The sequence below is a fragment of the Bos indicus genome, chromosome 29 (genome assembly GCF_029378745.1).
Source record: "Bos indicus isolate NIAB-ARS_2022 breed Sahiwal x Tharparkar chromosome 29, NIAB-ARS_B.indTharparkar_mat_pri_1.0, whole genome shotgun sequence".
NCBI classification, from domain to species: Eukaryota; Metazoa; Chordata; class Mammalia; order Artiodactyla; family Bovidae; genus Bos; species Bos indicus.
The window spans coordinates 27,280,035-27,300,013 of NC_091788.1; the positions used below are offsets into that span (position 1 = coordinate 27,280,035).

The 19,979-nt window shown below is 37.5% G+C and overlaps 1 protein-coding gene and 1 pseudogene across 1 annotated transcript; both read right to left on the minus strand.

Annotated features, from left to right (window-relative positions):
* Window positions 1–4,803: 4,803 nt before the first annotated feature.
* Window positions 4,804–5,726, minus strand: LOC109554265 (olfactory receptor 10G9-like; annotated as a pseudogene).
* A 13,088-nt stretch (window positions 5,727–18,814) lies between these two features.
* LOC109554026 (olfactory receptor 8B8-like) lies at window positions 18,815–19,747 on the minus strand. Its single transcript, XM_019954336.2, has one exon. It carries the CDS (start codon window positions 19,745–19,747, stop codon window positions 18,815–18,817), a length of 933 nt encoding a protein of 310 aa, XP_019809895.2.
* Window positions 19,748–19,979: the final 232 nt, after the last annotated feature.

Sequence of the window (19,979 nt, forward strand, 5' to 3'; positions counted from 1 at the left end):
ATGCTTGGAGAAATCCTTATTATCTGTGTCTGTAGTTTTATTTATTTTCAGATTGTGACTCATTCAATTGCCTAACCTCTGTTAGATGCCATATGGTTTACCATTTCACCTGATGTATACTTTATGACATTCTAAAACTCACTTGTTTACTTATGTGTTTCAGGTATGGATGCTGGATCTTTAGAACACAATTACTGTCTCGATGTTCTCTATTTCCTGTGCCTTAAATATTTTGTTGCTGTTGTTCACATGCCCAGTCATATCTGACTTTTTGCAACCCCATGAACTACAGCACACAGGGCCTTAAATATAATACTTATTTAATTAAAAATTTTAAAGGAATTATTGCATTGATTAATTAATTGAGAATGCAGGATTGAATGGATGGACAGTATCAACATTAAGATTATTATAAAAGTCATCCTATTCCTTCTGGATTTACCCCGCTTCTTTCCATGCTATCTACTTACATCTCATAATTTAATTATGTATTTCTATAATTTAAGATCCCTTTTGGCTACTAGTTAACTCAGAAACTATAACTTCAAGGAATCAATTAGACACATCATGCTATTACAAACAATGTTTTAAAATTTGGGGTTAACAGGGGAATGATAGCATAATAATGAGTCTCCAAGGACAAGTTCAATACTCTATAGCTGTTACTGTAAGGAAAGACCCAAGAGCATACATGAATATGACACAGGATGTTGAAAGTTTTTCTCAGTTTTCATCATTCCCCAACTGGAATGGAAACATCAACTCTGAATTATTTTATTATTATTAAAATTATTTTTCCCTTTTGAAAACAGGCCTGATAACTTTTAGGGCATAGTAATGACATAAGGAAGTATTTACAAAATAAAGTTTTCCCAATTAATATTTGAAGATATGAAGAATTCATTATAGAAGTATTAAAATTATACACTATGCTTCTTTATTTTCCAGAGATTTTTCATGCCATTTGAACTCTCTCAGTTTTTTCTTTTTTTTTTCTCTTTTATTTTATTTTTTTAATTTTATTTTATTTTTAAACTTTACATAATTGTATTAGTTTTGCCAAATATCAAAATGAATCCGCCACAGGTATACATGTGTTCCCCATCCTGAACCCTCCTCCTTCCTCCCTCCCCATACCATCCCTCTGGGTCGTCCCAGTGCACTAGCCCCAAGCATCTAGTATCGTGCATCGAACCTGGACTGGCAACTCGTTTCTTACATGATATTTTACATGTTTTAATGCCATTCTCCCAAATCTTCCCACCCTCTCCCTCTCCCACAGAGTCCATAAGACTGTTCTATACATCAGTGTCTCTTTTGCTGTCTTGTACACAGGGTTATTGTTACCATCTTTCTAAATTCCATATATATGCGTTAGTATACTGTATTTATGTTTTTCCTTCTGGCTTACTTCACTCTGTATAATAGGCTCCAGTTTCATCCACCTCATTAGAACTGATTCAAATGTATTCTTTTTAATGGCTGAGTAATACTCCATTGTGTATATGTACCACAGCTTTCTTATCCATTCATCTGCTGATGGACATCTAGGTTGCTTCCATGTCCTGGCTATTATAAACAGTGCTGCGATGAACATTGGGTTACACGTGTCTCTTTCCCTTCTGGTTTCCTCAGTGTGTATGCCCAGCAGTGGGATTGCTGGATCATAAGGTAGTTCTATTTCCAGTTTTCTAAGGAATCTCCACACTGTTCTCCATAGTGGCTGTACTAGTTTGCATTCCCACCAACAGTGTAAGAGGGTTCCCTTTTCTCCACACCCTCTCCAGCATTTATTATTTGTAGACTTTTGGATCGCAGCCATTCTGACTGGTGTGAAATGGTACCTCATAGTGGTTTTGATTTGCATTTCTCTGATAATGAGTGATGTTGAGCATCTTTTCATGTGTTTGTTCAATGTGTCTTACTATATCAAAACTCAGAGCATCCAAGGTTAATCACAGGAAGGAAAATCTTTAGTCCTTTTACAAAACAGTCTCAAATTTGTCCCTCTATTTATCTATTCTATCCTATTTATCTCTTCTCTTATCCCTTTTCAATTGTATGAAGAAGAATTGTAGAAGGAAGGATTATGGGCAGACACTGAGTTTCAGAGTAGCTTTATACTGGGATAATCATATCACATTAGAGACAAATGTTGAAGAAAAGGGGGAAATGTTTAGATTTGTAAAATTTGATGCAATAGCTTTATCTCCTAACTGAAATATCTGACAAACTAGAGTTGCTAGGGACTTGAACAAGGAAAGCAGGAACAGCATGGAGAGAAAAAGAAGGCCCCTGTTTAGGAGGAATACCTAATATTATGAGTGCATCAGAAATTGGGTCCCTAAGAAAGTAAATAAGTATATTGGGAAATAGAAATGGCCTATAGCAGAGAAAGCATCCTAAATAAAGGAGAAAAACATTTATAAAGTTGGATTACTACAGGATAAGACAATATTTTCCCTTGAGACATCCACAACTTAATGTTGAGCATGTAAATAAACAGTGTGATGAAGCATTTAGAATCTAAATCAGGCAAAGGTAAGGTAGCTAGGGTGCTTTTCATAGTATATGGGGAGAAAAGTAGTTTATAAGAAATTGCATTTGATATATAAAATACAACTGTACAAAATTATCTGCTTTGTTATTTCAATGATTATTGATGTTCATTGATATTGTCCTCACCAAACACTTAAAATTTCCTCATGTTTAGTAGTAGCAATGTAGGGTAAAGTTTAACATCATGGGCTTTGGTGCAGGATATCTGGGGTTAAGCCTTGACCATATTCCTTATTAAACCTGCATATCTGAGCAAGCAACCTAATCATCTTTAGTTTTCTCACCTTACATATCAAGAGTATAGATCTCATAGGGTTCTTGTAATGATTAAATTATAAAGTGTCTAGTATATTCTAAGCTCAGTAATATTTATATTTTTGCCTCTGAATTGTTCTAGAATAATTTAATTTGGTACAATGTTATTTTCATTGATTTTATAATTATTAAGTTCCTTGAAAACTAATAAATATGACCATATAAAATTTATCAAAATAGCTAATCAGAATAATTACATTGTGAATAATGGTGATAATCATGACTATAATTTATTATCAGCGATTTAAAGAAAGCTACATTCATGCATCTACCAAATATTATGTCAGTGGCTAGAGTCACTGAAATAAATTGTAGAAGAAAAGGTTCTGAGAATCAGATTATCTGGCTGGTGGTCACATGTTTTAATTTTAAAACTTTAAGAATTTATTGTGACTTGATTTTGCTCAAGTACGTTTACTTCCACTAAATCATTTAATCCTCTGAACAGTATTGCTAGAGAAGGTCTTTAACAGATGAGAAATTGAGGTACAGTCACATCTTCATGATTATATGTGGAAGTCCACTAGTATGGGCTGTGTAGCTATGCACTGTGTGTGTGTGTGTGTGTTTTTTTTTTTTGGGTGTTTTGTCTTTACTAGGCCTTATTTTTCTAACTTGTAAAAGAAATATGTTGAAATCCCATGATACCAAGTGACTTAATTACACTTTAATTATTCTACTTTCTAAATAGGAAGCACCCTTGGCTCCAGCCTGCAATGTATGGTGTTCCTGTCTCAGAGGAGGCTTAGGTTTGGTGAATCTAAGGAGCTCTCTGGGCAGCATGACTGCCATCACCACCAATAGTGAAAAAACCCAGCATAGAATGATTGTGCTGAATATGGGCATCTGGTCCAGTAATACAAGAATTTAAAGTCAGATTGTGTGATGGAGACTGAAGGTATTTGATGGTAGCTTTGTCCTGATCACACTGACCAAACCTGAGAAACGGCAGGGCTCTCTGAAGGTGGTGATGGTTCCCAGTCTCTGAAAGGAGTCTCTCAGAGCCACAGCTTATCCTGGCAGACCTATCTAGAGAGACAAGTTGCTCAGAAGTCTGGGACTCTTTCAGTGTGGCAGCACCAACCAGGGTCAAGATGTCCTGGGAACAGGACTAGTTACCTTGGGACCTTCATGCAAACAGACACACACGTAGACACAAACACACACACACACACACACACACACACACACACACACGCAGCCACAAAAAGAACCAAGGAGGCAGGTGCACAGCTGCATCCATAGGTAAATGACCTCTGATAATTGCTGCTATCCTTGAACAGTGTTAACAGTGTCCCCAGATTCTAAATCCCCATGTTTGTGTGCATAAGACATAAACAAAAAAGCATATTATCAACTTAAGAATATATAAATAAGTCACTCCTCTGCATCCGAGGTCCAGACTGAATATTTACTTTTTAAAAAGGTAGAAAGTGAAGTTGCTCGGTTGTGTTTGACTCTTTGAGACCTCATGGACTGTAGCTCCTCTGATCATGGGATTTTCCAAGTAAGAATACTGGAGTGGGTTGCCATTTACTTCTCCAGGAGATCTTCCCGACCTAGGGATCAAACCAGGTTTCCTGCACTGCAGGCAAATTCTTTACCATCTGAGCCACCAGGGAAGCCCTTAAAAAGGCAGAAAAGATGTTATATGTTAACTATATGTCAATAAGAATGGGAAAAAATGTAACATAAATGTGCTGCAGAGAAATGAGTTCATAGATCAAAATTTAAGCATGTTTATTAAAAAAAATTTGTAGTTTTTAAAAATTCTCAAAGAAATCTGTGAAACAGATATTTCTAAGTAGTTTGAATAAAGTTTAACACTGAGAACTATATACATAGTACATTTCATGTTGATAAAATTATATTACTATATTATACTATTTTATTACTATTTTTAAAATAAGCATATGTACAGTGCAAAGATTATTTGCTCTGTGAATATGCTACTTTGTCTTTAAGCTTCAACAGAGCTTTCTTCACGTCCTTGTTCCTCAGGGTGTAGACCACAGGGTTCAGAAGGGGCGTCATCACAGTGTAGAAAACAGCCACAATCCTGTCCACAGCCTCCTTGGAGCCTGGTCTCAGGTAAATGAAAACACAGGGAACAAAGAAGCAAAGGACCACAGTGCAGTGGGAGGCACAGGTCTGGAAGGCTCTCCATCTCCCTTCTGAGGTGCGGATCTTCAGGATGGAATGGACGATGGACACGTAGGACAGCACTATCAGGAGAAAGCAGCCTGAAGCCACCACCCCAATGTTGACAAAGATCACCAACTCATTGGCAGAGGTGTCTGCACAGGCCAGTTTGAGGATGGGTGGTGCATCGCAGAAGTAATGCTGGATCTGGTTGGGTCCACAGAAGGGCAAACAGAATGTCAGTGTGGTCTGGACAGCAGAGTGCAGAGAGCCACTGAGCCACGTGGTTGTGGCCAGGAGAGCGCACGTCCTCCCACTCATCATTCTGGCATACATGAGTGGGTAACTGATGGCCAGGAAGTGGTCATAGGACATGACGGTGTAGAGGAAGCACTCGGTGCTGCCCAGGAAGTGGAAGGAGTAGAGCTGGGCCACACAGCTGGGAAAGGAGATAGCACTGCCTTCTGGGGACACCAGGGTCATCAGCATTTTGGGCCTAGTGACTGTGGAGAATGACAAGTGGGTCAGGAAGTGTAGTACATGGGGGTGTGCAGGAGGGGATTCACTATAATCACCAGCAGGATGAGAAGGTTCCCCACCACAGTGAGGACATAGATCACCAGGAAGATTCCAAAGAGGAATGTGTCCAGCTCTGGTGCATGGGGAAGGCCCGTGAGGATGAACGTTGTCACTAGGCTCACGTTTGTCATTTCTCCACATTTTTGCTCACTCTCTGAGGGAATATCAAAAGCACCCAGCATTAAGGGAGAACTGAGAACCCATTCTCTAGATAGAAGCTGCATCATTCAAGGCAGATAATTCTAGAGTCATACTCAACTTTGTTTATTATGAAGCTTCTTTGAAAAAAGTAATGAAATGATTTCATCATCATCCTCTCTCTCTCTCTCTCTCACACACACACACAGATATGCAAAAGGAAGTGGAGAAATTCTATGCATTCATCTATTGGTGTATCATAAACTACTACAAATTCAGTAGCATAAAACAATTCAAATTTACTCTCTTAAAGGTTTTTTGAGTCAAGTCACTTGGGTTTTCCTGCTCAAGGACTCACCACAGTGAAATCAAGGTATTGGCTGAGTTTGAAATCTTCATGATCCACTTACAAACTTATTGAGGTTGTCGTTATTCAGTTCCCTGAAGCTCAGTAACTGGGACTCAGTAACTTGGGACTGCTCAGTAAATGATAGTGAACCACACAGCACTGTGCCTTTTATTACAAAATTGCCATATATATAATATATGATATATATGTATGCATAATATATATAATAAATGTATATATCATATATGTGTATATATATATAGAGAGAGAGAGCAAAAATTCTCATTGTGCTATAGAGACTTCTCAATTTCAAAAGCTACAACTTCAAAGAAAATTTCATCATTGATATTGGTACTGGTATCTCATTAATACCACTACCTGCTTATATAGGAAATACTCTTGGAGCAGGTTAAGAATCTAAACTCCAATACAGAATTCTATAATCTCCAATATGATCAATAAAATACCAATCCTCATAAGACTGCTGGTATGATGCTTGTCTTATGTGAGATTATGGTTTATGAGGCTCTAAGGACAGAGCTCATATGTGTTCTCCCAGCTACAATTCACTGGGTAGGGGCTGGTTCCTAACATACATATTTCAGTCTTAAATATGACAGTATTGTTAAAGATGATATCCCTCTCCCCATCTTCCATTCCTCATACTCATAAATCCAGGCGATGCCCTCACAACAGAAAACAATTCCATCAAACATATGACTCATATTTAAAACCTACTACCTGTGACAAGAAAGACAGAACCAATGAAAGAATAAAGGGTCTATGCCATCTGGAAGTCAAGAAAAGTAGGAATTGTTTACAGTGGGAAGTGAGGAAGAGGTGATGTTTGTAATTTAATGCAAGATATTGTTGAAATCAATATTGTTATTATTTTTTGAGCAATGACTCACCAACATGGCAGAAACAGGGTTCTCTGCTCTTAGCAAAATGACCATAAAAATGATCATATCTCCAGACAATGTGGCTTGAGCTAAAATAAAGCTATATTTTTCAAATAAGAGAATAAATAACATAGACTTATCCTAATCACCTATATGGATATCAGAACTCAAAAAACTGGAAATTTTTACTGTACCAGTGGGATTCCACCATTAGAATACATCATGTTTAAATTAGATAAAGTATGAAAATTTTCATCAGGTGAATTGCAAGGTAACCTGAGACAGGAGTATCAGTGAAAGGTATCAATGTTTGAATTGTGTGTTCTTGTAATAGCAACTTCAGAGAAGGCAATGGCACCCCACTCCAGTACTCTTGCCTGGAAAATCCCATGGATGGAGGAGCCTGGTGGGCTGCAGTCCATGGGGTCACTAAGAGTCCGACATGACTGAAGCGACTTAGCAGCAGCAGCAGCAGCAGTAATAGCAACTTAGTCCCTCTTCATAGGTCCTTATTACAGACAGTATATATATATATATATATATATATATATATATATATATATATATATATATATTTATGTTGTATATACAGTTGACTTTTGAACAATACATGGCTTAGTGGCATCAACTTCTCACTCAGCTCCTTCACAGTCAAAAATCCATATATGACTTTTTACTCCCAGAAACTTCTCTACTAATAGCCTACTATTGACCAGAAGCCTAATAGATAACATAGCAGTCAATTAACACATATTTTGTATGTTATATGTATTATATACTATAATCTTATAATAGAGTAAGCTAAACAAAAGAAAATGTTATAAAGAAAATCATAAGGATGAGAAAATACACTTACTGTACTGTGTTTATGGATACTATAAGTGTATGTCAACTGTTTACAAACAGAATCATCTGTGTGTCACCATTCACATCAATATTGTCTTATAGAACACACTGTAGATGTTATACATATTACTAACACAAGATCTCAAAAACAAAAAGATAAAGTGAAAATATTTGTATTTATTTACAACTATAACAACTCATGACTTCCCTGGTGGCTCTGCAGTAAAGACTCCACCTGCCAATGCAGGAGACATGAGTTCAATCCCTAGGTTGGGAAGATCCACTGGAGGAGGCAATGGCAACCCACTCCAGTATTCTTGCCTGGAAAATCCCATAACAGAGGAGCCTGGCAGGCTACGATCCATGGGGGCATAAAAGAGTAAGACTCAACTTAGTGACTAAAAAAACAAACAAAACAGTAACAACTCATGCATTAATAAGAAAGAAGCAGCTATATGATTGCTTCAAGGTAGCCTGGCCCATATATTAACGAATGAATTTTTAGAAAATTCTTATGTGATACAGTATTACAGTTCTATCCCTTCAGTTCAGTTCAGTCAGTCTTGTCCAACTCTTCCCAGCCCCATGAATAGCAGCACGCCAGGCCTCCCTGTCCATCACCAACACCCAGAGTTCACTCAAACTCACGTCCATCGAGTCCGTGATGCCATCTAGCCATCTCATCCTCTGTTCTACCCTTTTCCTCCTGTCCCCAGTCCCTCCCAGCATCAGAGTTTTTTCCAATGAGTCAACTCTTTGCGTGAGGTGGCCAAAGTACTGGAGTCTCAGTTTTAGCATCATTCCTTCCAAAGAACACCCAGGACCAATCTCCTTCCGAATGGACTGGTTGGATCTCCTTGCAGTCCAAGGGACTCTCAAGAGTCTTCTCCAACACCACAGTTCAAAAGCATAAATTCTTCAGCGCTCAGCCTTCTTCACAGTCCAACTCTCACACCCATACATGTCTACTGGAAAACCCATAGCCTTGACTAGATGGACCTTTGTTGGCAGAGTAATGTCTCTGCTTTTCAATATGCTGTCTAGGTTGGTCATAACTTTTCTTCCAAGGAGTAAGTGTCTTTTAAATTCATGGCTGCAGTCACCATCTGCAGTGATTTTGGAGCCCCCCAAAATAAAGTCTGACACTGTTTCCACTGTTTCCCCATCTATTTGCCATCAAGTGATGGGACCAGATGCCATGATCTTAGTTTTCTGAATGTTGAGCTTTAAGCAAACTTTTTCACTCTCCTCTTTCACTTTCATCAAGAGGCTTTTTAGTTCCTCTTCACTTTCTACCATAAGGGTGGTGTCATCTGCATATCTGTGGTTATTGATATTTCTCCTGGCAATCTTGATTCCAGCTTGTGTTTCTTCCAGTCCAGCATTTCTCATGATGTACTCTGCATATAAGTTAAATAAGCAGGGTGACAATATACAGCCTTGACGTACTCCTTTTCTTATTTGGAACCAGTCTGTTGTTCCATGTCCAGTTCTAACTGTTGCTTCCTGACCTGCATATAGATTTCTCAAGAGGCAGGTCAGGTGGTCTGGTATTCCCATCTCTTTCAGAATTTCCACAGTTTATTGTGATCCACACAGTCAAAGGCTTTGGCATAGTCAATAAAGCAGAAATAGATGTTTTTCTGGAACTCTCTTGCTTTTTCCACGATCCAGTGGATGTTGGCAATTTGATTTCTAGTTCCTCTGCATTTTCTAAAACCAGCTTGAACATCTGGAAGTTCATGGTTCACATATTGCTGAAGCCTGGCTTGGAGAATTTTGAGAATTACTTTACTAGCGTGTGAGATGAGTGCAATTGTGCAGTAGTTTGAGCATTCTTTGGCATTGTCTTTCTTTGGGATTGGAATGAAAAGTGACCTTTTCCAGTTCTGTGGCCACAGCTGAGTTTTCCAAATTTGCTGGCATATTGAGTGCAGGATTTTCACAGCATCATCTTTCAGGATTTGAAATAGTTCAACTGGAATTCCATCACCTCCACTAGCTTTGTTCATAGTGATGCTTTCTAAAGCCCACTTGACTTCACATTCCAGGATGTCTGGCTCTAGGTGAGTGATCATATCACCGTGATTATCTTGGTCGTGAAGATTTTTTTTTGTACAGTTCTTCTGTGTATTCTTGCCACCTCTTCTTAATATCTTCTGCTTCTGTTAGGTCCATACTATCCCTTACACAGTATTAAAAACATTATTACTTCTTTTTTTTTTTTAAATCACTTATCTGTGGTGGTAGGCTAATACAGTTTCTTCCATGATGATCGAAAGAGGCATTCTGTATGGTAATGTAAGTCTTTGAAAGCAAAGTTATGATATGGTTCAAAAACTAACAGGTTTCCACAATGTTAGCTTTATATTAAATATCTCTCACCTATGCCTATTGAAAGTGAAAGTGTTAATTGCTCAGTCGTGTCTCACTGTTTGGGACCCCTCAGAATATAGTCCGCCATGCTCCTCTGCCCATGATATTCTCTAGGCTACAATACTGGAGTGGGTTGCCATTCTCTTCTCCAGGAGATTTTCCTGACCCAGGAATTGAACCTGAGTCTCCCATATTGCAGGTAGATTCTTTACCTTTGAGCCACCATGGAAGCCCTATGCCTATATATGAATATCTACATATAATTTATGCATTTGTAACATACCTTTTTCTTATTTTTTCAATATTTCTAGGCTATACTACTTGTGATTTTTTTCAAATTGTTTAAAAGCTCCAAAAATATTTCCAATATACTTATTGGAAAAGTTTGCATGTAAGTAGATCACAGTGTTCAAACCCATGTTACTGAAAGTTCAGCTGTATATATATACCCAAGAGAGAGAGAGACTTGATAGCTGTACTTAGGTGGAAGTCTAACAATCCCCAAGTAACTTATCTCTGAATGAAAGCTTAAGAAGGAAAATAAGGGGAAGCAAGAGAAATCTATCTTTCTAAGAAATTACCTTCCAGTATGTGATGTCTTTCAACATAAAACTCATGTCCCTTTTTAGTTCTTTTTTAACCAAAATTTTAAGCTTTCTATATGCTGTGTTGAGGTATTTGTTTGCAGGTTACTAATAAAAGAACAGGTACAGTTCTATTTACTTGATGAGAAAGAGTGGTTACCCTCTGTTCAAGGCCCCAACTAGTTTATGTGCAGAGAATGGAAACTAACACAGCTAGATGGGTAGGAGATTAACTTGATTTAGTGTCTCAGGGGACAGAATTACACCTGGGTCTTCAGTTTACCTTGACAAGCAGAAAGACAAAAGAAAGAGATTAATAAAAGGTTTTTAATAATCACACTTATATTTCTTATGTGTTTGTTATTTGAACCTCTTGAGAAGAGTTCATGTCATTCTGGAACTAATATTTGTATCTAAGAAGAAAGGTAATGCAAGTAGACTCATAACAGATTCCTCTCAGCCTAAAATGGCCCAGCATCCATAATATTCATCCCCAGCTGGCACTCTCCATCTCACTGTCACTCTCTTCCACCATCTTCTTCAGGTGTTCTAAAACATTTTCCAAATTTATTTTTTTAATATATAGAACTTTAGTGTGGCTTTTCCTAAAGAAACCTAAAGAAGCATAATTATTTCCAAGTTTACAATTAATAATCAGATTCTATTGATGTCATTTCATTGCTTTTACAAGCATGACTAAAGCACATGATATTCTTTAAGGGTATCTTATTTTGCAAATTAGCTTTTCATGAACTTTCTTTTAGAGTTATAATCATTTTATTGATTCATCTGAACTTTTTCAAATTAAAAGTACTAATTCAAGTTATAAATATCAACATCTTACTGACTTAGATGAAAGAAATGTTTCCTCTGACATCTGTTTGTAGGTTATTCTTTGGAAAAAAATGATGATAGTTTCCAGATTTAAATATATTTATATACACTCTCAAATCCAGTAATTCCACACCAGAAATCTATCTCACGAAAACAAAAGCAGTAGTACATAAGTAGATATTTTCAAACTCCTGTGTTAACACATGATTTCTGATGGCAAGACAACTGAAAATCTAGTGAATATTCCCAAAGAGAAATGGGTAAATAAAACATGGTACTACTACATCATGAAATACAAAGCAGTTATTTGAAATACTGAAATATAACAACAGCAGTTAACTTTGAGTGGTTTTCAGGAGATAACACGATATTTTTGGGGGGGATGGTATGTGATATACAGAAGTGTAGTTAGCATTGTGCCATTTTTGTAAAGCAAGAAAGACAATTTGTGTGTCATGAAAGCATAGAGAAAGAAGCATAAGGATAGATTATTTGTTTTATTGGAGTACAGTTTCTTTACAATGTTGTTTTAGTTTCTGCTGTTAAGCAAAGTGAATCAGCTATAAATATATATATATCCCCCTCTTCCTTGGATTTTCTTCCCATTTAGGTCACCATGGAGTGTTGAGTAGAGTTCCCTGTGCTATACAGTCAGTTCTTACTGGTTATCTGTTTATACACAGTACTGATAGTGTATATATGTCAATCCCAATCTCCCAATCCACTGCACCCTCCCCTCTCCCCTTGGTATCCATATGTTTGTTCTGTATGTCAAGAGCAGAAGGGTATAAATGAGCTTATTAAACTAATCTGGGGTTGTGGTGTGTGAGTGATTAAAAAAAGTTTAAACATACAAAAATAATAAGATAACATTAATGATGTAATTACTTTTAAATAATGTGCATTGTTGTATGCATACAGAAATCAGAAAATATAAGCATTGTATATTGATCTACTGACTTGGAGGAAGGTCCATAATACAGAATTTTAGTGAAAAAAGTAAACTAAACAAAATCTCATATTTCAGTTAAAACATACTCTTTCACACACACACCCCCACATAACAAACAATCCAGAAAAGCCAAAGACAAAACTTGTAAACGGAATAGGAATCAGGTAGAATTATTCCAAAATCACTCCTAATGAATATCTGGTGAGGGTCCACTGCTGTCTCCATGGAGCTCAGCCCCAGAGAGGGCCACCATCACCACAGACATAAATCCCCTAGAGCCCGGTTGTCATGAAGTCAGCCCCGCCTTTCAAACCTGTGTTGCCAGTGCTGTGATTGGTTTCATTGATTGGTGTCATTGATTTCATCCTCTCTTGGACTCCCAACCACTGGACCACCAGGGAAGCACCTATATTTTTCTTAGTTTAGAACATTGCCTTTGTGTTGAGTCATTTCATTCACTAAGACTGCTGTTCATGTTTCACTGAATTTTGAAAACAAGGTAAAGTTTGTATATATTTTTTACTTTATACATTTAGAATCAAAATACTCAAGTCTCAGCTCTACTACTTATAAATCATAATTTGGAACAAGCATGAACATCTCTGAGCCTCAGTTCATCATCCATGAGATGGGAACTGGGGTCCCCTTCCCTAATTCCCTCACTATTCTTCCCTGAGGAACACACAGCCTGACAGATGCAACAGTGCAGAAGAAACTGCAGCACGACCTCTAAGAGCAATCGTGACACCCTATGCATTCTCTCTGTTAATGTATGAGGTGGGTCTACTAAACCTCATGCTACAGGGGCACTTCAAACTGCCCAGGTGATTCCACCAGTCTCCCACTTATTGAGGAAGAGGGAGTTTCTGCCTTAGAATGTAAAACTTCTCCATTGAGCAAGCTTTTTAATATTTAAAGGTGCCTATTTCAATGGACATGAGTTTGAGCAAGCTCTGGGGTTGGTGATGGACAGGGAAGCCCGGCGTGCTGTAGTCCATGGGGTCACAAAGAGTTGGACATGACTGAGTCACTGAATTGAACTGAACTGATTTTGTATATCAAACCCAACATATAAAGCAGCAACCTCATCTGGTGCCAGGCTGATGATACAGGTAAATGTCCCACTGCTTGAGAGAAAAGTCAGTTGTGCCAGATTTGGGGAAACACTGTGTCTGTCCTCAACATGGACATCAATTTACCAGAGTCAAATTTCAGTAAAAATTTTCAGAATATAGTAATAATTTTGAGTAAATATGACTGCCTTTAGATTCTATTTATGGGTTGCATGCAACTCCACTATGCTGTAATGAGAAAAAAATACCCTGATGGCTTTCTCTCAGCTGTGACATTCAGCCCAGTGCACAAATCACCGAAAATGCATACAAAATGGCTGTTTCATTTGTTGTAGCTACTACACAATTAAATGGATGATTGACTCAATAGCTATTTCTTATCGTTGGATTCAATGAATATTTCCTGCTTGGTCTTGCCTGTCAGGTGCTGAAACCAAGAACCATGTACTTGAATGTGCTTGCAAAGATTAAAAGTGGGTTGTGTGTCCTCTTTGACATAAATCACAGCAAGATCCTCTTTGGCCCACCTCCTAGAGTAATGAAAATAAAAACAAAAATAAACAAATGGGACCTTGAAACCTAAAAGCTTTTGCATAGCAAAGGAAACAACAAATAAAATTAAAAGATAACCCTTGAAATGGGAGAAAATAATTTCAAATGAAACAACTGATAAAGGATTTTCCTCCAAAATATAACAGCAGCTCATACAGCTTAATACCAGGAAAAAAAAAAAACAATCAAAAAATAGGCAGAAGACCTAAACAGACATTTCTCCAAAGAAGACAAAGAGATAGCTAATAAACATATGAAAAGAGGCTCAGCATCACTAATTATTAGAGAAATGTAAATCAAAACTACAATGAGGTGTCACCTCACACCAGTCAGAATGGCCATCATCAAAACATCTACAAAAAATAAATGCTGGAGAGGATGTGGAGAGAAGGGAACCTTCTTGCACTGTTGGTAGGAATATAAATTAATACAGCCACTGTGGAGAATAGTATGAAGGTTCCTTAAAAAAACAGGAGTAAAGCTACAGCATGACTCAGCAATTGCATTACTGGGTATATATACTGAGGAAACTATAATTGAAAAAGACACATGCCCCAATGTCCATAGCAGCATTATTTACAATAGCAAGAATATGGAAGCAACCTAGATGTACATCAACAGATGAATGGATAAAGAAGATGTGGTCCATATATACAATGGAATATTACTCAGCCACAAAAAAGAAAAAAAATTTGAGTTAGTTCTCGTGAGGTGGATGAGCCTAGAGAATACTGGAGTGGGTTGCCAGTTCCTTCTCCAGGGGATCTTCCTGACGCAGGGATCGAAGCTGGGTCTCCCGCACTGCAGGCAGACTCTTTACTGTCTGAGCCACCAGGGAAGACCATACAGAGTGAAGTAAGTCAGAAAGAGGAAAACAAATATTGTATATTAATGCATATATATGGAATCTAGAAAAATGGTACGGATGAACCTATTTGCAGGGCAGCAATGGAGATGCAGACATAGAGAACAGACTTGCAGACACAGTGGTGGTAGGAGACAGTGGGTCGAATGGAGAATGTAGTATAGACATATCTACACTATCATGTGTAAAATAGATAGCTGGTGAGAAGTTGCCATATTACACAGGGAGCCCAACCAGGAGCTCTGTGATGACCTACAGTGGTGGGATGGGGAGGGGGAGGGAGGCTCAAGAGGGAGTGGATGTATATATGACTGATGTGTATTGTTGTATGGCAGAAACCAACACGACATTGTAAAGCAATTTTCCTTCAATTAAAATACAAATTTTAATAAAAGGGAAAAAGTGGGTTGTGTGCCATGCAATTGATGTTAGGCAGTGATCTAATAAAATGCAAGGTTTGAAGGCACTAAGAGTGTGTGTGTGTGTGTGTGTGTGTGCAGGGAGGCAGCATAAGGAGGAGAGTATAATGGGGTTCAATAAAGTGGGGAGTTCAGGAACTAAAGGGACATAGGACTCAGAATGCCTTTTACTTCTGGTTTTCTTCAGCCCTTAGCCACAGTGCACTCTGGTCATACTCATTCTAAAGTGGATCCTGACAACAACAGTAGCTCACTTAGAGCTACTGAACATTAAACACATTCAGAATATCCTCAGGGAACTTTCTGGTCCTTAACAAGGAGGAAGACTTTGTTATGTTTTGAAAACCAGAGCTTTCAAATTGACCAGGCTGGTACATAGGCACAGAAGGATCCTATGGCATACCTGCTTGATTCTCAGCTGTGCCAACTCTGACGGAATCATATATTTCCTCATAGCTCCTTTTATCCCATTTTATAAAAGAGCAAAAAAAAAAAAAAAATCCTCTACAAATGACAGTTCTATGCTGTGCATGTAAAACTGACCTTGTTTTCCCCTGACACATCCCTTGCTTTTGAAAGAAGCCCAAATAGCCATATAGTACTTATATGCACTAAAAAATCAAACTGCCTCTGCTGAAACTTCGCCATCCCTTAGTTTTTAATCTGTATGTATGTCTGTTTTTCTGATTAATTTTATGCAAAATAATCCAAAAGAATGAAACCTAATTTTAAAGAAAAAAAATTTTTTCTGAGATTAAATACGTTTCATTTGTATTTTAGTCTCATCAAATAAAAGATTAATGGCAACTTAAACCCACACTTTGGGTCACTTCAAATACTAATGAAATATATGACAGATTGAACATACTCTGATATCTACCAAAGTTCTCAACAGCACAACTCTTTACCTATTGAGATATACTTTTCTTTCAATCTGGTAAATATATTTTTCAGAACAGTTACTAAAAGAAAAGCAAAAAGAAAAAATCCAACCAAGATGAACTATTTCATATACCTAGAACTAGTTAAGTGAAAATCAAGCATGTTAATATTGCAGTCAGGGAATGAGATATGAGTGGTCGTTTAGAATCAGAAGTCAAGGATTTAGCAGTGCTGAGCATCTAAAAACAAACAAGCAAGCCAACAATCCAGATATGCTAAATTTCAAAATATCTAAATATTGAGTGGAGACTAGAAAAACAACAAAGTAATAAATGTTATTACGTTCTCCTGTTGTTGTTCAGTTGCTAAGTAGCGTCTGACTCTGTGACCCCCATGGATTGCAGCAGGCCGTGCCTCCCTGTTCTTCACCATCTTCCAGAATTTGCTCAGGTGAAGTTGTTCAGTCATGTCTGACTCTTTGCAACCCTGTGGACTGTAGCTTGCCAGGTTCCTCTGTTCATGGGATTTTCCAGGCAAGAATACTGGAGTGGGTTGCCATTTCCTTCTCCAGGGGATCTTCCTGACCCAGGGATTGAACCTGGGTCTCCCACACTGTAGGCAGACTCTTTACCATCTGAGCCACCAGGGAAGACCCAGAGTTTGCAAAAACTCCTCCATTGGATTGGTGATGTCATCCCACCATCTCATTCTTTATTATCCCTTCTCCTCCTGCCCTCAATCTTTCCTAGCATTAGGGTCTTTTCCAACGAGTTGGCTCTTCATATCAGGTGGCCAAAGTATTGGAGCTTCAGCTTTATATCCACCCTTCCAATGAATATTCGGTGTTGATTTCTTACATGTTTAAATTCTCTCTTGGCATCATAATAAGGATTTTTGATCATCTTTTTGCCTGTTTTCTCAAAAGAAAAAAAAACAACAACATCTAATTCTAAAAAAAGATATTGTAAAAATTAGCTTATTCATTAAATACTTCTTTCAAATTGCCATTGCTCTTCCGGGTGCCATTTGTGGATTTTGTACTCAAAAAATCCATGTAAAAGTAGCATAAAGAAGCCAATAAAACAAGGAATGGTTTTATTTTTCCTGGGTCCCACAAGTCCTTTCAGTTTAACTTTTTAATATCAAATAACTTAAGCTTTCATCCTATCTAGAGAAATCCTATGACCCTCATAATATTTTGAGAATCTTCCAGAAAGAAGAGAATCATAGAAATAGTTTGTTTTTTCCTTACCATTTACTTTCTATTCATTCTTCCTAATTTGAGTTTTGATTAACAGTAACTATGTTATCTTTTTAAGAGGTCATCATTTCTCTTCCTGGTTCCGCATGAATTGGTCTTAATTCTAAAAATCACTGTTATTGTGAGGTCATTGTGTATTATAAGTTTTAATGGAAGCTTTATGGACAGTGGAGGATAATTACAGTATTCTACAGCTCAAGATACAGATTTAGAATGAAATACAGCTTCTAAATCTCATTGTCCATTCTCTTGAGGGATTTCTTACTGACTGTATCTCTTTGGACCATGGACAAATGACACGTTCATGAAAAATTTTCATCCCATGCTTTGTTCTCTAAATTCAAGATCGCCCAAATATTTCATTTTTTATATAAAAAGTCAGCTTTCAAAGCAAATGTTTTCTCATATGTGTTATACAAATAGTATAATAGAAAGAGTGGTAGATTTGAAATATGAGGCTTATAGTCTATTCTAGACTTTTTTTTAAATAAAGCAGCTGTGTTATTTAACTAAATGAATAATATTTCTTTCAGTATTCTATCCATATGTTAAATACATATTGAAAATCTATTGTGCTTCTTTGACTGTAGAAGGTAAATATGAAATCGCTGAGGTAAATATGAAACCAGCTTAATGAATGATGTTCACAGCTACAGAGTGGGCTATATTACATAGTTTTTATGGATCTGCTATAATTGTGAAACTGGCATTTGAGTCGTAGTACTGACCACAGAAGGGAGAAAGAAAAGAGTTAGGACAGATTATCTGATTCATGCTTCTGCTGGCACTAGTGGCATTTAAGAAACCCCCAACGTACAAGGTGTTACTTTATTGATCATTCAAAATCAGACTTTAAAAAGATTTTAAACTCACACTAGTGCTACCTTATTGATTGTTAGCAGTACCGTTCATCTTCCAAGTGAAAAAAATCCATACTGATAATTTTAAAATAAAAGAGAATAACTTGTTTCTTAATGCTTTTCTTAAATGAGAAACATAACGAAAACATAAGAAAATTGTGAAAATGGAGATGAAAAGACCTAAAAATAGGAACAATTTAAGAGAAGAGTCAGATTTCCTTCCCCATGGTGAGAAATAGGATGAGAAAGCTGCCACTAAAATTATTAAAAATAAACACATGGAATCTCCTGTTCTATGACAACCTGCACAGAGACATTGATTCTAATCAAAATTTTCCCCTCCCCAGGGTTTTTCTCAGAGCAAGTTTAACATCTTTGTTCCTCAAGCTGTAGGTTAAGGGGTTCATCATGGGAACCACATTGGTGTAAAAGACAGAAGAGATTTTCCCCACATGCATGGACCCAGCAGATGACGGTTTAAGATACATGATTGCCCCTGAACCAAAGAACAGAGAAACAGCAATTATGTGGGAACTGCAGGTGCTGAAGGCTTTGGACCTGCCCTCTGTAGAGCATATTTGGATGATGTTGGAGAGAATGAGACCATAAGAGACAAAGATCGTGAGACTGGGTACAATGATATTGATGCCTACCACAATGAAAACTACCAGCTCATTCATGTAAGTACTTGTGCAGGAGAGCTGAAGCACAGGGAGGATGTCACACAAATAATGGTTGATGGTGTTTGCATCACAGAAGGTCAGTCTCAGCATGCATCCAGTGTGAGCCATGGCACCAGAAAATGCCATCAAGTAGGAACCAAGCATAAGGCTGGAACACACTTTAGGGGACATAACAACATTATACAAAAGTGGGTTACAGATGGCCACATACCGATCATAGGCCATTGATGTCAGCACATAGCATTCAGAAATGACAAAAAAACATAAAAAATAGAGCTGAGTCATGCACCCCATATAAGAGATCATATTCTTCTTTGATAAAAAATCTACCAGCATTTTGGGTGTAAATACAGAAGAATAACACAGGTCTATTAAGGACAAGTTAAAAAGGAAAAAGTACATGGCGGTGTGTAGGTGTGAATTCAGCACAATTAGTGTTAACAAGCCAAAATTTCCCAACACAGTGACCATATACATTACTAGAAACAGGAAGAACAAGGGAAGTTGAAGATCTGGTTGGTCTGTTAATCCCACCAGAATGAATTCAGTCACAAAAGAACCATTTCCAGGAGCCATTCTTCACTAATGGAATCTGTGGACACAGGGGAAAAGGGTAACATTAGAGAACAACTCAGCCCTTCTGACAATATCTCATCCTACATGAAAGTGTATATACTGAGCATGTCTGATACTAGCCAACCTGGACCCATAGAATCTGCCATTACCATTATCATGATAGTGAGTGCCATAGACATTCCCTTACCAGAGGCTTAAGATGTTAATTACACAAAGAACATCACAAACTTAG

Bases quoted from the DNA above. Each gene is read 5' to 3' on its own strand.
- LOC109554026 (XM_019954336.2), bottom strand. From the start codon at position 19,747: ATGGCTCCTGGAAATGGTTCTTTTGTGACTGAATTCATTCTGGTGGGA.